Here is a 17,812-nt window from a genome sequence, read left to right on the forward strand (position 1 = left end):
AAAGAACATTCAATGAGGGTGATTTCTTCGGGGCTGATGGTACGGTTAACAATGATCTTTGGAGAGTATATGATGGACTTGAAGTGTTGCCAAGGCCTGGTTTGGATGTGAGTCTATCTTTCAAGATAAAGTTTGAATACCTGTCTTGCAATTATTCTTTGAAAGAAAAAAATATGGAAGTAATTGGGAAAGGTTGATTTCGTGTATGAATGTAGTCCATGCCAATTAATGTTTACTTAGGGATTTCGGAATCACTCAAATGAAAGTAGATTGACTCCAAAAATTACATAAATCGGGAACAGAAATGGGTGTTTTGACCTGCTCACACATGTGACATAAACGTTCGTTCGGCTCAAGCTTCTAAAGGAGGGCATTTGAAAAGCGACCTCTTTTAGGGAACATTTCTACCGTGATATTTTTCCAAATGAACATAATTATTCTTCATCTTTGCCATAACTCAACTGCTTCTCAAGGAAAACAGGCATCACTAATTTTTGCTTTAAAAAGTCAGAGAATCTTATTTAAACAAAAGGTTTGAAAAAAAATGAGACTTCTGCTAATTGTTGTTGTTGAATGTAATGAATAATATGAAGATCAATTATAATGAAGCCTAATTGGCAACTGTGTAAAGACGATGTATGGTCATAGGCTCCCTATTCGCCTATTTTGGTGTGTGTATTTAATATCCTATTTTTTTCCCCTACAAACCATATTGATGTGTACCTCTGGTCAAGTTAAATTGAGAACAAAATGGTATGTTGTGTAACACCTATACAAGGGAATAGTTTCTTGATATTTCTAGGCACACACAAGGGGGGAATTGTTGATTAGGTTATAATATATGAAATGAATAGTGAATATAAAGTATTATAATTATTTTCACTAAAAGGATGCTTTGTATTCATCATTCAACCAATCTTCTTCTGGCTTAACCTATATCTAACCATATTCCCCCTTTGTAGTGCCCCAATCCAAACACCTTAAACACAGGCTTTGAGCGTGATTACAACCTAATGAGCGACCATGCAGTTGGGAGAGTCCAGTTTTTTCTGCTTGGAGACCGCTTCTCTAATTTGGAAATGACTTCTGAAAGCGGCACGGAAATCTACATCATTTCTTCAGGTAAATCCTGGGCCATGCCACTTCATTTCCAAAGGTGTAACACGTGATCGTTAGAGCAACCAACAACTACCTCCTAATATTTTTTAAGAACATTGCCCACACATTTTGTTATTAAAAAAAAACGGGTTTGAAATGGGATTTAAATACTTTCATAGCCTAGATGTATTTTGGGCTTATCAAAATATGCATTCACAAAAAGGTTAATCGTCCTCTCAAAAGCACCTTTAAAACATGGCATAATGGTGTGAAATTGCTTTATTTTTAAACACCTTTTTTTCAAATCTGCATTCCTGAACATTACACACTTTCAAAATGGCTAGAACTATTTTCTTATGTTGCTTAAATTTATGAGATGGAGGTATCTTGTGGAATATCTTGTCAATTAATTCCTTGTAGTAACCATATAATTCAAACTGGCCTGATTTCCGATGCACTAAAACGTCACCCCTAAAATTGCTGTTTTGTCCCCTTTTTAAATGTAAATGAATGGCAACTGCGCGCATCCAAAATCCTACGTGTAATGAATTATGTTATAAGATAGGAAATTACGAAATTTAAACACTTTGTGTCATCATTAAAACAAATTGCTGTGGTTTATGACGGTATATCTGATGAAGGCTTTCAGTAGTTCAGTATTGTAACTACCAGGGGCGGATCCAGCCGGCGTCGAGGGGGGGGGGCAATTTGTGAGAAAATATTGAGCGGCGCGTCAGCGCCGCGTTCCGCGCTTGCGCGGACAGGGGGAGTCTGAGGGGGGATGTGTCCCCCTGAAAAGCTTAAGAAAAATCGAATTTGTAAACTCAATTTGTGCGATTTGGTGTATACTTTTTGCCATGATATCATTTAAAATCTGTGACTTTTTCCAGCATAAATTTATGATAGGAGGAAAAGACTGTAAACACAAGAAGTGGGACTATGTATGCAGTCCGCATAGTACCCCGTTGTGACAAAATGTCTTTAGGACACTGGTATTCATGGCACCGGTACCTCTAGGCAGGCACGTACGCGGGGGGGGGGGGGGAGGGGGGTTGGGGGTTAACCCCCCCCCCCCTTTAGTTTTTTTTGTATGTGTGTATTTTAGAACAACCCCCCCTCCCCCCTTCGGCGATTTTTTTTTTTAATGTCCTCTTACCACCCCACCCCCCCCCCCCCCCGCTTATTCAGCGGCCGGCTGAGTCGTTGCGATTTTTTTGGGGACCAAACAAAAGTGTTCTTTTACCCCCACCAGGCGCGGATCCAGGAACCCATTTCTATCGGCCCGGCTATGGCAACCCCTTTGTGTAAAAACTAGATAAACTCTGTTTTTCTCAGATAAACTCTGTTTTTCTCAGATAAACTCAGTTTATCAACAGATAAACACAGTTTATCAGAAAAACTCAGTTTATCAGTTGATAAACTCAGTTTATCAAGAAAAACTCAGTTTATCAATGATAAACTCAGTTTATCAACAGATAAACAGAGTTTATCAGATAAACAGAGTTTATCAGTTGATAAACTCAGTTTATCAGAAAAACTCAGTTTTTCAGTTGATAAACTGAGTTTATCATTGATAAACACAGTTTTTCTGATAAACTGAGTTTATCTAGTTTTTACACAAAGGGGTTGCCATAGCCGGGCCGGTAGAAATGGGTTCGTGGATCCGCGCCTGACCCCCACCCCCAATAAAGGGCACTTTCCGGGAGAAAGGGGCACCTACTAAGGGAAATCGAAAATTTACAGTTTGTTTAGACATTGGTATATACCCCCTACAATGTGATTACAGGGATGACTTCAATGTCTGTTTCTCTCTTAACATGGTCCATACTGTTCAAGCATCACACATTTACTTTGTAGTTGGTTTGTGATGGTAAGAATATTTTATACAAATTGGATTTGTGAGGTCGCAGTGAAAAAAATTACATCTTATAAAGAAGAAAAAAAAACCCTGATGGGGTTTTAAGCACAATCTAATCATGAAAGACTGAAAAGATCTTTAATATGAACCATAATTATATCAACTTTAAATACGAGCGAGCGTAGCGAACCACACTTGGGTGAAATTAAAGAAAAGTTCCTCTTAATCCCTTTAAAATAAAAAGGGGGCACATATCCAAAGGGGAAAATGACACTTATTTGAAATGAAAAAGAGCACATGACAAAGTAAAAAGGGGAATTACCAGAGGTGAAAATGGGGCACTCCTCGCACTTAATAAGGGGCACTCACCAGAGATGAAAATATGCACTTATGACAACGAAAAAAGTGCAATTTTCAGAAGAAAAATGGCACTAATCAGAGATGAAAATGGGCACTTATTACAGAGTTAAAGGGGGCACCTCTCAAATTTTATTAAGGGCATGTACTCATCGGAGATGAAAAGGGGCACGTATAAGAAAGAACCAAATTTCACGCACACATTATGCAAAAGAGGTGAGTAATTACGTCCTGCAGGACACAACACAAATCCCAGGTTGGTTTCCGGAAGCTGGAGAAGAATCCTTTTCGCATCGTATACTCATTTTAATTTTTAATGATTTACGCATCTATCCAATCTGTCCATATAGTGTAACAGTAACAACCCATCTGTGACACTAATAAATAATGTGCATGAAACTAATTTTATTCGGTATCATTTACATATAATAAATATTATGGGCAGATTGAAAAAGAAAAAATTAGACTGACAGGTCGTCTTCTGTGCACCTGTTCAACTGAATGCAGTGTTTTTACCAAGATTCTGGCGATAAAAATGGGTAATTTTCTGAATAAATCAGGCTTTTACGACCACTTTTACGAAAATAATTTTATGAATCCGTGAACTGCCGAATTTGGAAGCTTTGCCGATATGCTTCACGATGCCTCCGTGTTTTTACTTTTCGCATTTGCTATTTTTTCGTGCTTTTTCCTTAATTACGTTTGCTAAGTCGCGCTTTTATGTAGATAAAATATGTGGTCTCGCATTTTGCAGGAAAAACAAGTTTTTTTTTGCGGGGCCTTGCCCTTGGTTGGTTTCTTTCTATTTCTTTTTAAAATACTTTTTTCAAATAAGAGGGGGGGGGGCTCGAGCCCCGCCATACCGCGGACCCTGTACACTGTGTAACAGCATGATGATTTGACAGATGGACCTGAAGTTAACCGAGTCCTGAAATACTTTTGAACGTTGTAACTTGTACGCCCTAGTGTAGAGAGATCATTGGCATTTTGTTTCTATTATAATAACAACCTGAAAACAACCCATAGCTCGGCGCATGTCCAGCTGAACCGCGGGAGCTTGGCCTATATACGGATAGGTGAGGGCCCTTGGTCCACTCCTAACTCGTGTTTTAACCCTTCTTTCTTCCCTTTTCCTTTTCTTTCCTTTCCTTTCCTTTTTTCCGGGGGGGGGGGCCCGTCGGGCCACCCCCCCCCCCCCCCGTGGATCCGCGCCTGGTAACTACCGTATGACTTTACTCTTGAATTTCACAGAAAAGGGATGTCTCTACGAAGTCGAAGTAGATACTACCGAACCAGATTTGGGAAATCCTTGTCAAGTGAGTAAAAGACCTACCTTTAATTAATAATGTTACCCTTCGACTACGAGTTATCTTAATCCCTTATGCTAAATAAAGGGACCGCCCTGTTCATTTAGGCAGTGGGTTGATTTCTAGGAAAGTAACGTAAAATGTTATAAGGCAGAAACAAGAAGTGCAGTCAATGCCAAAACGGGTATTTAAGTCACGTGTTTGTTTTCCATCACTGCCCGGATATACTACTCGTGCACATGCAGCACCACGCAAGTTCAGAACAGAACATAATATGTTCCATCATAGAGGTACACATTAAAGGGTCCCTACAACCCTACAAACTTAGCATTTCAAAACATGAACACACCTCTACTTATTCATATTCCAGTCTAACATTTTTCAGAAAATCTCTATATTGACCAACAAATGATAATAACCATCAATTTGTCATAGATCTCACGCTTGCTAAGCTCCACCCCTCGAGAAAAAAAGTATTAATACGGTCACGTGGCTTGATGACGCATTTTACGTCATTGCAGGATTGTCCCTGTATTTTTTCCTACAGCTAAGGATCTTACAATCTCATTGTAATTCATAATTAGGAATGACAAATGGACAGAAACGTCCTGGGATTATCACAGTCCTTTCATTATTTTGCGTACGCGTTCTTGTCAGCCTGGCGTCAGTTTCCTTTAACAAAACTATCAAACGAGTGGGCAAAGATTCCACGGTGTTTTGGGGTTAGCATTATTTTTTTGCATTCTTGCTTTACGTTTGCGGCTTACTTTTGTTTTCTTTCAATTGTATGGCTGGGATACGCAGAGAATATCATGCCACCAAGAAAGTATTGGGATTCAAAAAAAGGAGGAGAAGACTTTGAGGACTGCAGCTGAGAAAAGGAAAATTATGGTTAATTTGCTGTTAGGCCTCGAGAGTTTCAGTTTGGACAGCTCGTCGTCACTCAGATTTGTACTTTCAATGCCACCGTATATGCGCCTGCACTGGAGTACGAGTGGTCTAGTCTAGACTAACGTTGGATCTGGTCTATATACTTTTGAAGGCAGAATGAGCGATTTGAAACGCTCATCGTAATGCTCATCGTAATCGCAGTTCCACTGTGTACTGTTTATGCTCACTTCTCTGGCTCCTCCAGGCATGATTCTGGCTCAGAGCCAGAATCATGCCTGGAGGAGACAGAGAAGTGCAGTGCAGAGTCTGCAGCTGGATTCGCAAACCTGCACTGCGCATTTTACGTTGACCCCATTTAAACGCGTTTACAAATGATTGTGCGTTTATGCTTCCCCAGAAGACGATCGCCGTTTGCTGTGATTCTACAAAAATGAGAAAGGACGCAGCCGTGTTTCGAACTAAACGCGTAACAAATGCCTCATTCTGACCAGAAAAAGTTGAGCATAAACGTACCCTCCCTCAGTCAGTTGACAATTTATATATATGGTCTAGATCTATCAGTCTGCTTCTGCCTCTGCTGCCTCAGGCGCCTCGTCGAGCTCTAGCCCGGGCTCTGGCTCGAACTGATGGAGTTTGATGTTATTGTGGTCAATTTTCAGCGTTTGTTCAGAACTGTGATTGTGGAGATACCTTACTATTACATACCAAAAATCAACTGAATCTTCAACAGTTATGCAACTAATATTGATGATTCAAACATCGTTTTCTTTCTTACCTGTTTCGTGTCTATTATCTTGTCTTTTTTGCAGTATTTTTCCTAAAAACGAAGTATATATGCACTTTATCGCAGGTTTCACGGCAAACTGCTGCAGAATACAAGTGCGTACCGACGATGGGGTGCGGGTGCACCCGCGTGCGTGAAGATAGCGACCGTAATAATCATTAACAATGCATAATGTGAATTGCTTGCATGAATTTATTGAGGATCTGAGATTACAGTTGTTAGACGCGTCCGTTCTATTTGCGTACATTATATATCACGTATTCCATTAAGAATAATATTAAGAATTAGCCCTGCATTGTTAATAACAAAACTTGATCTGTGCTCCTTTTATCTTTTCTACACTGTTTGCAGTAGTATCTATACAATTGTATGTACTTTTAATTTCTTTGTTAATAATCATGAAAATTAGTGTTCATAAAATGATATTGAAACTCTCTTTCTCTTGCCCTTTCTTTCTGTTTCTGTTATTTTCCAATATACAGAATCCTGTAGTTTCTCGTCCCATTAAAGACTTGGAGCTTGCCCCTGACAACAGCTACCTGGTTACGACACTTGATAATGTTGATGTCTTAAGTGATTGCACCGGTACGTATCCAATTTTTGTCATTTATATCTTGAAAATTAAGTGTGTTTCTACATGATTTTCAGAAACCATTTCCCCCTTTATTTGGGTTTTTCAGGTGTGTGCTGTTTTAGTAATGACATAATCTGATTATAATGCTAACATGTATGACGGAGCGTACATTTCTCCAGAGAGGTATTCTTTCCCGGATCATTATGGTTCATCGAAGAATAGCTTTGAATGAAACCATACTGACCTTGTTCAGCTCCCACTCAGCAGAGTAGAGCATAATAATAATAATAATAATAATAATAATAATAATAATAATAATAATAATAGCCTAATAGTCCACTCCAAATTTTATTAAACCGAAACGGAAATTCTTTTTGCCCAATTGATCGTGAGCCCGGCAGCCACTGAGCAGCGCCAGATCGACGTTGCTCTATCCCTTATTGTTGAACGCCAAACAAGGTAGCAACAACTCCCATCTTTTAACGTCTTTTGGTATGACGCGGCCGGGGTTCGAACCCACGACCTCCCGGTTGTGAGGCGGACGCTCTACTGACTGAGCCAACACTCCGGTTACTGAGCCAACACTCTGGAGCCAGAAGGAATATATAACCTAGTTTCAATAATTGTGTGTAAGGTATAAATCCTTTTTTTTTCCATCTTTCCGCAGCTTTTAAAATTCATCCTGTCTTCAAATTATTTACATGAGTAACTCCCTAAAATTGAGAAAAGCAGCCTGAGATGGAAATTTTTCTTTCGAGTTTTCCCCTGAAGTACTTAACACAATAAAATACGCCATGCAGGGAATATGTGGCTAATTTTGACTAACGAGATGCACGGTTACCTGACAGTTTAGGGAAAGCTCCTGTGTCTTATCCTTATAAGCTTTCACATATACACTCCGGTTCTCGTACGGCGAGTAAAACAGACATTTCGGGAATTGTCGGGTGACCGTACAGCCCCGTGCCGTTTTTAAGCGTTTTTTGCCTCCATGTTCACCGAAAATCGTACGTTTGATGCACGATCAGCGCAGGTCCTCCGCGCGAGGCCCGTGCGGAGATCGTGCAATGACACCTACGAGGCCGCGAAGACCCGCGGAGCCCGTGAATCCGTACGAAAATCTCACGACCACCTCCTGCCTCCGCACGGAGGCCGCACGGAAAAGGGGGTACGGGCAGGATACGGGCTCTGTAGACTAATCGCAGGCCAAATGTAATCCAGGCATTGCATACAGGAGGCGCGGATGTCATAGGACAAATACTTCAGTGTACCGCAAGGCGCCGAGCTGGGCGCCTTGACGACCCCGGACGCGCTCCGGAGCCATTGGGTCCATCTTTTCATCGGACGGAGCCCATAAGCTTACCGGCCGGCACCCTGCCGAAACCCTTACGGGCGCCTTGGGTTTCAACTCGACCAATTTTCACAATGTTCCCTAATATTTTCCGTTTTTATCTGACCATTAGGCCGTATAAAGCCCGTAAAGAACACCGTACGGGCGCCGCAGAGTATGTGACCACACATGCGGAAGAGTCCCGTGCTGTCTCTAAAATCGTGTGGATATTTCACCGGACTGTCGATAACAAGGTCCGCGGTTCGAGTCTTGCCTTGGCACTAAAGTCCCTTTGGAAGACATTGAACTCCATTTGCCACACTCAACCCAGGTGTACCTGGCTGGAATTAATTCCTGACAGCCATGAGCGCTATACAAGAACTCACTATCATTATTATTACCTAAATGATTACAGGGCTCTCGAGAAAAGCTGCTTTAATACTGATAATGGATGTATTACTATATAGAACCAGATTATAATTGCACTGGATTAAATATTCACTAAACAACAACAACAGCAATGTGTTGTGTGTTATTTGAATGCATGTTTATCATTTTTTTTTTCTTCTCTTGAATAGTATATCAACCACGGCAAGAACCCAGTGTGTCTCCACCAGGTGGAACATACAGGGTACCACCAAACTCAACCTTTGACATCCTCTACGACACTCTGGTGAACGGGTCACCATGTATTATGTCCGACGGGGCGGAAATCAATGAGTGCAATAATGAGACAGCGTATCTACTGTTGAAAAAAGAATGTACCGAGAATCTGGTCCACTTGAGTATCCTAATCTTGAATAATACAACGGTGACGTTTAATGAATCCAATGTGAACTACACGATCCAACCCTATGGTATGTTTGAATCTTTCACCCATTAGGTTCATATGGACATAGCTATTATTCGGCCGTCAGATGGTAAAACGGTCTAACTCGAAAATCGCTGTTCTGGGAAAAATGACTTTGAAGTTTACAGGTTTTTAGCAATGGGACAAGAAGAAGCATATTAAACACTGATAACTGAAGAATTTTGTGCTTATTTGGGGTTTTAATTATAAAATAAATGAGATTTTTTGTGCAGATAGACTGTTTAACCACATCACATGAATACACTCCCACTACACATAAACTGGTAAAATGGTCTATATTCTAGAAAGACCATAAACACTATTGCCATACTAATAACTCGAAGATAGACCATTTTACCATCTGACAGCGATGATTAAAAAATCTCAATTCAGAAGGTTAAAAGGTTTATGTAAAAGATTTTTACATTTTTACGTTTTATCCCCAAACGATATTACCGGCAATGGGCTAACTCAGAGATAGACCGTTTTACCATCAAATCTGAAGGAAAAATACAAAAAAGTACCAAGATAGCGGAAATTATCTCTAAAAGAAGACATGAAGGGATTTTCTCGATAGCACCATTGGAAATAGCGCCCTCACATTACCCGGAAAGTGAATTTACCTCAAAAAGTCAAAATTTCGAGATAGACCGTTTTACCATCTGACGGCCGTATTCCACAATGAGGCCCGTATTCTATAGGTGTAAGATAGTCGACATTATATTCCACATACTAAGAATCTTGCTCTACGATTGGTCAAAAATAAATCACGTGATGAAAGATAGTTCGCCCATTATTTATGGGAGAAGCAAAAAGTTCGTTACACTATGTATATAGTACTATTATACAGGCGCGGATCCAGGGGGGCCGAGCGGGCCTTGGCCCCCCCCCCCCAAAAAAAAGAGAGAAGAAAGGAAAAGAAGGGAAAGGAAAGAGGAGAGAAAGGGAAAGAAAGAAGAGGAAGAAGAAAAGAAAAGGGGAAAGAAGGAGATCGGGGGACCGAAAGGGCCTTGCCTTGCCCAGGCTGTTGACCCCCCCCCCCCCCCCCCCAATCAAAAAAATAAGAGAGAAGGAAGGAAAGGGAAAGAAAAAAGTAAAAGAGGAGATACTGGCGTACTGATAGGGGGGGGGGGGCTTGGTTTCATTTCTAATTCCACAACGGTGGATTACAAATAATGCTGAAATTACATAATTTCCGAGATTTTTCCTCACTTTTTAGTAAATTATACGTTTGTATGTGTTTGTTGGAAAATGACAAATTCCTAAATTTACAGCCGGGCAAGAAATATGATTCTTGAGATTTCTACATGTCAGGGCCCGAGGTACGGTGGGGATCGAAAGCTCTGAGCTCCCCCCCCCCCCCCTCCCCACTTGTTTTGAAAAAGTGTATTAAAGAGAAATAAAATAGAATGAGAGCAAGAAAGAAAGAATAGTTAACTGCCAGTGTTAACAAATAATGAGGCATCAAAATATGCTCAGCTGACCGTGATTAAATGCCTAAAACCCCTAAGCTTCCGGGGGCTCTGCCCCCTGGATTCCACCTAGGGCCCTATGGGAGGCCCTTAGATGCTCATCTGACGGTAATTTAATGCCTAAAACCCCTGATTTTGGGGGCTCCACCCCCTGGACCCCACGCCAAAAAGTGACCTGTAAGTGTCACAAAATTATAAGGTATAACAAAAAAAAAAAGCTCATCTGACCTTAATTAAACGCCTAAAACCCCTGAGCTTCCGGGGCCGGCTCCGCCGCCTCGACCCCACCAGGGGCACTAAGGCGGGCCCCTGAATGCTTATCTGACCGTAATTTATTGCCTTAAACCCCTGAGCTTGCGGGGTCGGACAAGGTATCAAAATGTGTTTGTCTGACCGCAGGCGCGTAGCCAGGGGGGGGGGGGGGCGTTCCCCCAAATCGGAAGAGGACGTATGAAGAAAAAGGAGCAGACAAAGAACATCTTTGAAATTCAGACAAGGATTAAGAGTATAGAGAACGGTACAACGCATCGTCTTCTTTCTCTAATAATTTAATGAAACGTCAAAGCTTCACGCAGGAGGGGAGAGGGGGGGGGGGTTGAATTAAGACAAGGATTAAGAATCGAGAACGGTACAGCCAATCGTCTTCTTTCTCTCATAATCTTATGAAACGTCAAAGCTTCCGCGCTTCGCGCGGGAGGGGGGGGGGGAACCTGAATTCAGACGAGGATTCAGAGGCGAGAACGGTAATACGAATCTTTAATGATTTAATAAAACGAAAAAGCTACCGCGCTTTGCGCGGGATGAAAGGGGAACTAAATTCCGATGAGGATTATTTCTCGAGAACGGTACAACGAATCGTCTTCTTTCTCTCATGATTTAATGGCAATTAAAAGCTTCCGCGCTTCGCGCGGGAGGGGGAACCTGAATTCAGACGAGGATTCAGAGGCGAGAACGGTAATACGAATCTTTAATGATTTAATGAAACGAAAAAGCTTCCGCGCTTCGCGCGGGATGAAAGTGGAACTAAATTCCGACGAGGATTATTTCTCGAGAACGGTACAACGAATCGTCTTCTTTCTCTCATGATTTAATGGCAATTAAAAGCTTCCGCGCTTCGCGCGGGAGGGGGAACCTGAATTCAGACGAGGATTAAGAGTCGAGAACGGTACAACGAATCGTCATCTTTCTTTAGTAGTTTAATGAAACGTCAAAGCTTCCGCGCTTCGCACTGGAGGGGGAGGGGGCTGAATTAAGACAAGGATTAAGAGTCGATAACGGTACAACGAATCGTCTTGTTTCTCTAATGATTTAATGAAACGTAAAAGCTTCTGCGCTTCGCGCGGGAGGGGGGGAATCTAAATTCAGACGAGGATTATTTTCGAAAACGGTACAACGAATCGTCTTCTTTCTCTAACAATTTAATAAGTCGTAAAATTTTCCGCGCTTCGCGCGGGAGGGGAAAAACTACATTCAGACGAGAATTATTTACGAAAACGGTATAACGAATCGTCTTCTTTCTTTAATGACTTAAGGAAACTTAAAAACTTCCGCGCTTCGCGCGGGAGGGGGGAACCTGAATTCAGACGAGGATTAAGAGTCGAGAACTCTACAACGAATTATCTTCTTTCTCTAATAATTTAATAAATCGTAAAATTTTCCGCGCCTCGCGCGGGAGGGAAAAACTAAATTCCGACGAGGATTATTTCTCGAGAACGGTACAACGAATCGTCTCCTTTCTCCAATAATTTAATGAAACGTCAAAGCTTCCGCGTTTCACGGAGGAGGGAGGGGGAAACTCGCCACTCCCTGCACCGACCCCCCCCCCCCCCCTTACGTCACTGTTGGTCACCATTACGTACCAATATTTGGCTCGCATAATTTCAAATTTGGGCCCCCCCCCCCTAAGAAATCCTGGATCCGCGCCTGCTATTATATACACAGTGCAACGCACTTTCACTGAAGATAGAGGTACTATCTACACAGGGCAACCCACTTTCACTGAAGATTATCCAAAAGCGCACTAAAACAGGCGTAATTAAGCGCGCATTACCAATGAGCTAAATTAAAGCAAACACAAGCGCGCACCGTACCCTCAAGGGGTTGGGTTAAACTTTTAACTTTTGTGGTGTGAATTTGGACCTGGTGTCTTTCATGTAGATGCATACACGTCCTTTTCTTTTTGTAGTTAAATTGTTTTAGATGTGGAATATAAAGCAAATAATCACCCTTTGGTTTCAGGCGATGGCAAACTATTACCTTCACCAACGGCAGTTATTTGCTTAATACTTGAGTAACGTCTCAGTATGGCACTTACGTCCCTGTGTAATGCATTCTGTCTGCATATTGCTTCTTCTCATCCAGGGTTATAAATGGGAACCCATTAAGATGCGAACGTAACTGATGCTGGAAAATCATCATATCATGATGAGGTTGTGCTCTATTAAGTTAAACCTGATGCCTGGTCTAAACTCGCTTTTGACAAAAGAGATTAAGACCGAGGTAAAATTGTCTTTCTACTGTACTCCGACGTTAAAACCGTCAGAGAGACAAAAATGTAATAGAACAGTGTTTTTCAAGGCGAAGCATTAGGTAATCAGCGATTGGTAGGTGTATCGCGCATGTGCAGTACATGCAGACAATGAGCGAATTTGTGAATCTCCTTCACAAAACCATCCCAAAAGTCGCATAGAAGGCAAATGTGGTTATTCGTTATAGCTATTAAAATAAAAGGTATATTTGGTCAGGATGGTCGGATTTAAAATATATTTATCTTGGGTAACGAGATATGCAAGCGGGTGGTTTGAGTCATTTGGTTTTTTCACGCAGTTTGAATAATCGCATGTTATCAATGATGTTAAAGGGAATGTGTCATGACGAAATTATGTGTCTTTCCCGTGGTCCTACCCGGGGCCAATCGGGTATAACTACGACTACGGGCGACGAGACCGCATCGTTCACGTGCGTACAACATACACGAAACCGAAGCGTGAGGAGAACTTCGGTCTGTTTCGCGAACGTAAGCGCACGCTGAACCAGTTAACCAAGTCCATTCGTTTACGTGCAGTTATCCAAAAGAAGACGTAGATGGCGTTAACCAGTATTTGCCATGATACACTCCCTTTAATATTTCCATATATCTTCTGTTCAGAACCAGAAGGCCATTAAATATCTTTGTATAGGCCTGGGAGTAGGTGCCATATAGAATTCCCTTCACGTATTCCTGCGTGTCGTAAAAGGCGACTAAAAGGGACTGCATTGGGCAGCAGCGATGCATTGAGAGTTCAGGCGGATGATTCTATCAGGGACAACGGCGTCTCTCAGAACTGGTGTTCACATCGGAACACCACAACGGGAAACCACCTTCACTATTCTTCCCAAGATATACCATGGAAGTTACAATTCAAAGTCAAAGAGAAACGGCGTGAAGGGAACCTCTAGAAATAGAGGTGCCTCGCTCGGTAGGCCTTCCCATGTGCGACAGGTGGGACCCGATCGTCATTCAGCGTCTGTCCGCAACCGTAACATCATGCGCATCGGCACCTGGAATGTACGCACTCTCTACCAGAAAGGGAAATTGGACAACGTCGTGCAAGAAATGAACAGGATGAGAATTAATATTCTAGGCATTAGTGAAACAAGATGGACTGGCAGTGGAAAATTCACAGTTGCAAAACATAAGATGATCTATTCAGGAGGGATAAGACATGAAAGAGGTGTAGGTGTGCTTCTGGATCCATTCACAGTGTTCTGGGCTTTTGGGGGCAGTCAGCGACAGAGTCTTGTTGGTCAAATTACAAGGGAAACCTCTCAATATGGCAATAATAGTGGTTTATGCACCCACAGCGGAGAGCACAGATGAAGATATTGACATTTTTTTATGAGCAATTAGAGGCAGCCAAATCACAATGTAAATCAAATGAAATTGTAATCGCCATGGGAGACATGAACGCCAAGGTGGGAAGATGCAGATATGGTAGAACAGTAGGGCCATGTGGTATTGGAGACATAAATGAAAGGGGTACCAGATGGATAGAGTGGTGCGAGGCCAAAGGAATGGTCATTGTCAATACATGGTTCAAGGAACATCCAAGAAGGATATATACTTGGAAAAGCCCCGGGGATCGTGCAAGAAATCAGATTGACTACATCACAATAAATGAACGGTTTAAAGAGGTGTAAACAAAATCTAAAACATATCCGGGAGCAGACTATAGGAGTGATCACATTCCTGTTGTGGCAACTCTGCAATGTAAGCTAAAGAAGATGACAAAAGCCAAGTCAATCCAGAAGGTAGATTTCGAACAGCTACAGAATCGTGATGTGCTCCCCGATATACTGTCAAAGTACAAAAACAGATTCGATAGTCTCACCGACCAGGGAGAGGAGGTCACTTGGGAATCAATGAGGGACATTCTTGTAGAAACAGCTGAAGAGACATTACCTAAAAAGGAAAAGAAAAGTAAACAGAGATGGATGACGAAGGAGATTCTAGCAAAGATGAGTAAAAGGCAGAAGATCAAGGACAGAGATGGAAGTCAATACAGAGAGTTAGACAGAGAAATTCACGACCACTGCACAAAAGCTAAAGAGGAATGGCTGAACAAACAGTGCGCCGAGATAGAGAGAAGTTTTAATGCAAACGATCCCAGGGTTTTTAAGAAGGTAAATTAATTTTCTGGAAAGAAACTTCGGAGCTCCAAGTCGGGATGCATCAAGGCAAGGGATAGATCAGTACTGGTTGAAAAGGAAGAGATACTGAACAGATGGACTTGAGTACATTGGCGAGCTTTTTGATGATGTAAGAAAAGAACCTCCACACTGTGCAGGATCTATTGAAGGACCTAGGATTCTGCTCTCAGAAGTGAGGTCAGCGATCAGCATGATGAAGATGAACAAAGCTGCTGGTCCTGATGGAGTAGTAATGGAGATGGTCGAAGCATTGGAGAACTATGGTGTCATGAAACTAACTGAAGTCATCAATAAGATCTATGATGATGGAAAGTTTCCAGATGACCTGTGCAAATCGATATTTATTACACTTCCCAAGAAACCTGGAGCAGTGGAATGCGGGCAACATAGAATCATCAGCCTCATGAGCCATATCACAAATATCATCTTGCGAGTTCTACTTCAAAGAGCAAGGAATCACCTAAATCCAGAAATTAGTAATGTGCAGTTTGGTTTCGTCAGAGATGCCGGAACTAGAAATGCTGTTTTAGTTATGCGGTCTATAGCAGAAAGGGCCGTAGAAATGCAGAAAGACGTCTTCCTGTGTTTCATCGACTATACAAAAGCCTTTGATAAAGTAAGACACGATCAGTTACTTGAAGACTTAACCAAGATTGGACTAGACACAAAGGATATCAAGTTATTGCAAAATCTGTATTAGGAGCAAACAGCATGTGTTAGGGTAGAAATAGAATTAAGTGACTACATCAACATTAAGAGGGGGGCTCGGCAAGGATGAGTCATTTCTCCAGATCTCTTCAATTATTACAGTGAGTTGATACTTAGAAACCTAGAACAGAAAAGAGGATTGAAAGTAGGAGGACATAATATCACAAACTTACGGTATGCGGATGATACTATAGTAATCGCAGAATCGGAGAAGGACCTGCAGCGACTTTTGGATGTTGTCGTCAGAGAAAGTGACAAGAGAGGATTATCATTAAATTACAAGAAAACGGAATGCATAGTAATTTCAAAGAAGAGAGGAATACCACGCTCTCTTAAGATCAACAACAATCAAATAAAGCAAGCCACCTCTGTTAATTACCTCGGGACTACAATTACAGACGACGCAAGAGGCGAGCAAGAAATCAAGAGAAGGATTGCACTTGCAAAATCAACTTTCTCCAAGTTAGAAAACATCCTAAAGAATAAGAAGCTGAAGATGAAAACGAGACTCCGCGTACTCAATTGCTACGTGTATCCAGTTCTAATGTATGGCTGTGAAGCTTGGACCCTGACATCAGACCTAAGAAAGCGACTGGAAAGTTGTGGAGTCTGGTTCCTGAGAAGGATGCTAAAAATTTCATGGACAGAAAGAGTTTCTAATGATGAGGTATTTGCCATGGCAGGAAGAAGACGAAAGCTTCTGAATAATATAAGAGGTCGACAGCTGAGCTTATTGGGCCATGTTATACGGAAGAATGGTTTGGAAAATCTTGCACTGACTGGAAGAATCGAGGGGAGGAGGAATAGGGGTAGAAGGAGGATTCTGTGGATGAGTAGCTTAAGGAGTGGGATTTCTGAACGTGGAATTGATCTCGGGGAGAATGAATTACTTCATAGAATATGGGATAGAGAGTTGTGGCACTCCATGGTCGCCAACGTCTTAGGATATGGCACATAGAAGAAGAAGAAGTATAATCTCTGAGAGAACGCCCTTTTCGCTTAAAAGATGATATATTTTGCAGATGCAGTGAAACCTGTCTTTAACATGACCACCTCGCTATAAACCACATTTGTATGAATAGTATCCATGCACTTCGTCACCCTCAAGAAAGAAAATTGTACAACCTTTCGGGAGGGCCACCTGTTTCCCTTTGGTGACCTTAATATACAGCTTTGACTGTAGTTTGTGATGTCAATTTTAGGCATGGAGTCATGCTTGTTGATTGCCACCATGTTCTATGCATTATGTTTGCCAACAAGATTTTATACAACATGGAACTTTGAGAGGAATTGATCTAAAGAAATTTTGAGTCATATCTCACAAGTGCGAAAAGAATCCTCAGAAGATTCCTGTTAAATATATCTTTATTATTATTATTGTAATAGATGATAATAACTGCTTATCTAAAGAAAATATGTCTTTCGTTTGCATTGTCTGTGTTTTCTAGATTCATGTCTATAGTCATATTACGAGGTTATTGAAGAAAGGGATTCCTTTCCTTTTATTTCAGATCAATACTCGGAATATGAAATGGGACTAAGATTTGGTCAATGGTAAGAAGCCAATTACAACAACTATGCATAACGAGGGAGATACATGCAAGAATGTAAGTACAAATGCTTTTTATGTTATCTATTTTCGTTATTTCTTGTTAGTGGTGTATACCGTATGAGTCAAAAAAAAAGTTTACACCTAGAAAATTGCTAATTATTTAAAGAATCATCTATGAACAGTAAATTATTATACATCTTATGAAAGAGTGTTTTATCCCAAATCATTTGGTACCATTTTTGTGTGGTATGTGTTCACGCTTGGATGAACAGGTGGCATTGTTTGCGAGAGTGCAAAAATCGACTTGCGCCAAAGTGATGCCTATAGTATGTATTATATTGGGAT

At 41.4% G+C, this 17,812-nt stretch overlaps 1 protein-coding gene across 1 annotated transcript; it reads left to right on the top strand.

Moving 5' to 3' along the window:
- Positions 1–993: 993 nt before the first annotated feature.
- Positions 994–17,516, top strand: LOC115927282. The gene is made up of 5 exons (XM_030993007.1): positions 994–1,122; positions 4,565–4,629; positions 6,778–6,880; positions 8,775–9,053; positions 17,427–17,516. Exons 1-5 carry the CDS (start codon positions 1,014–1,016, stop codon positions 17,471–17,473), a joined length of 603 nt encoding a protein of 200 aa, XP_030848867.1. The 5' UTR covers positions 994–1,013; the 3' UTR covers positions 17,474–17,516.
- The last annotated feature ends 296 nt before the right edge of the window (positions 17,517–17,812 follow it).

Source organism: Strongylocentrotus purpuratus, unplaced genomic scaffold (assembly GCF_000002235.5).
Source record: "Strongylocentrotus purpuratus isolate Spur 01 unplaced genomic scaffold, Spur_5.0 spur5_scaffold_20, whole genome shotgun sequence".
Taxonomy (NCBI): Eukaryota; Metazoa; Echinodermata; class Echinoidea; order Camarodonta; family Strongylocentrotidae; genus Strongylocentrotus; species Strongylocentrotus purpuratus.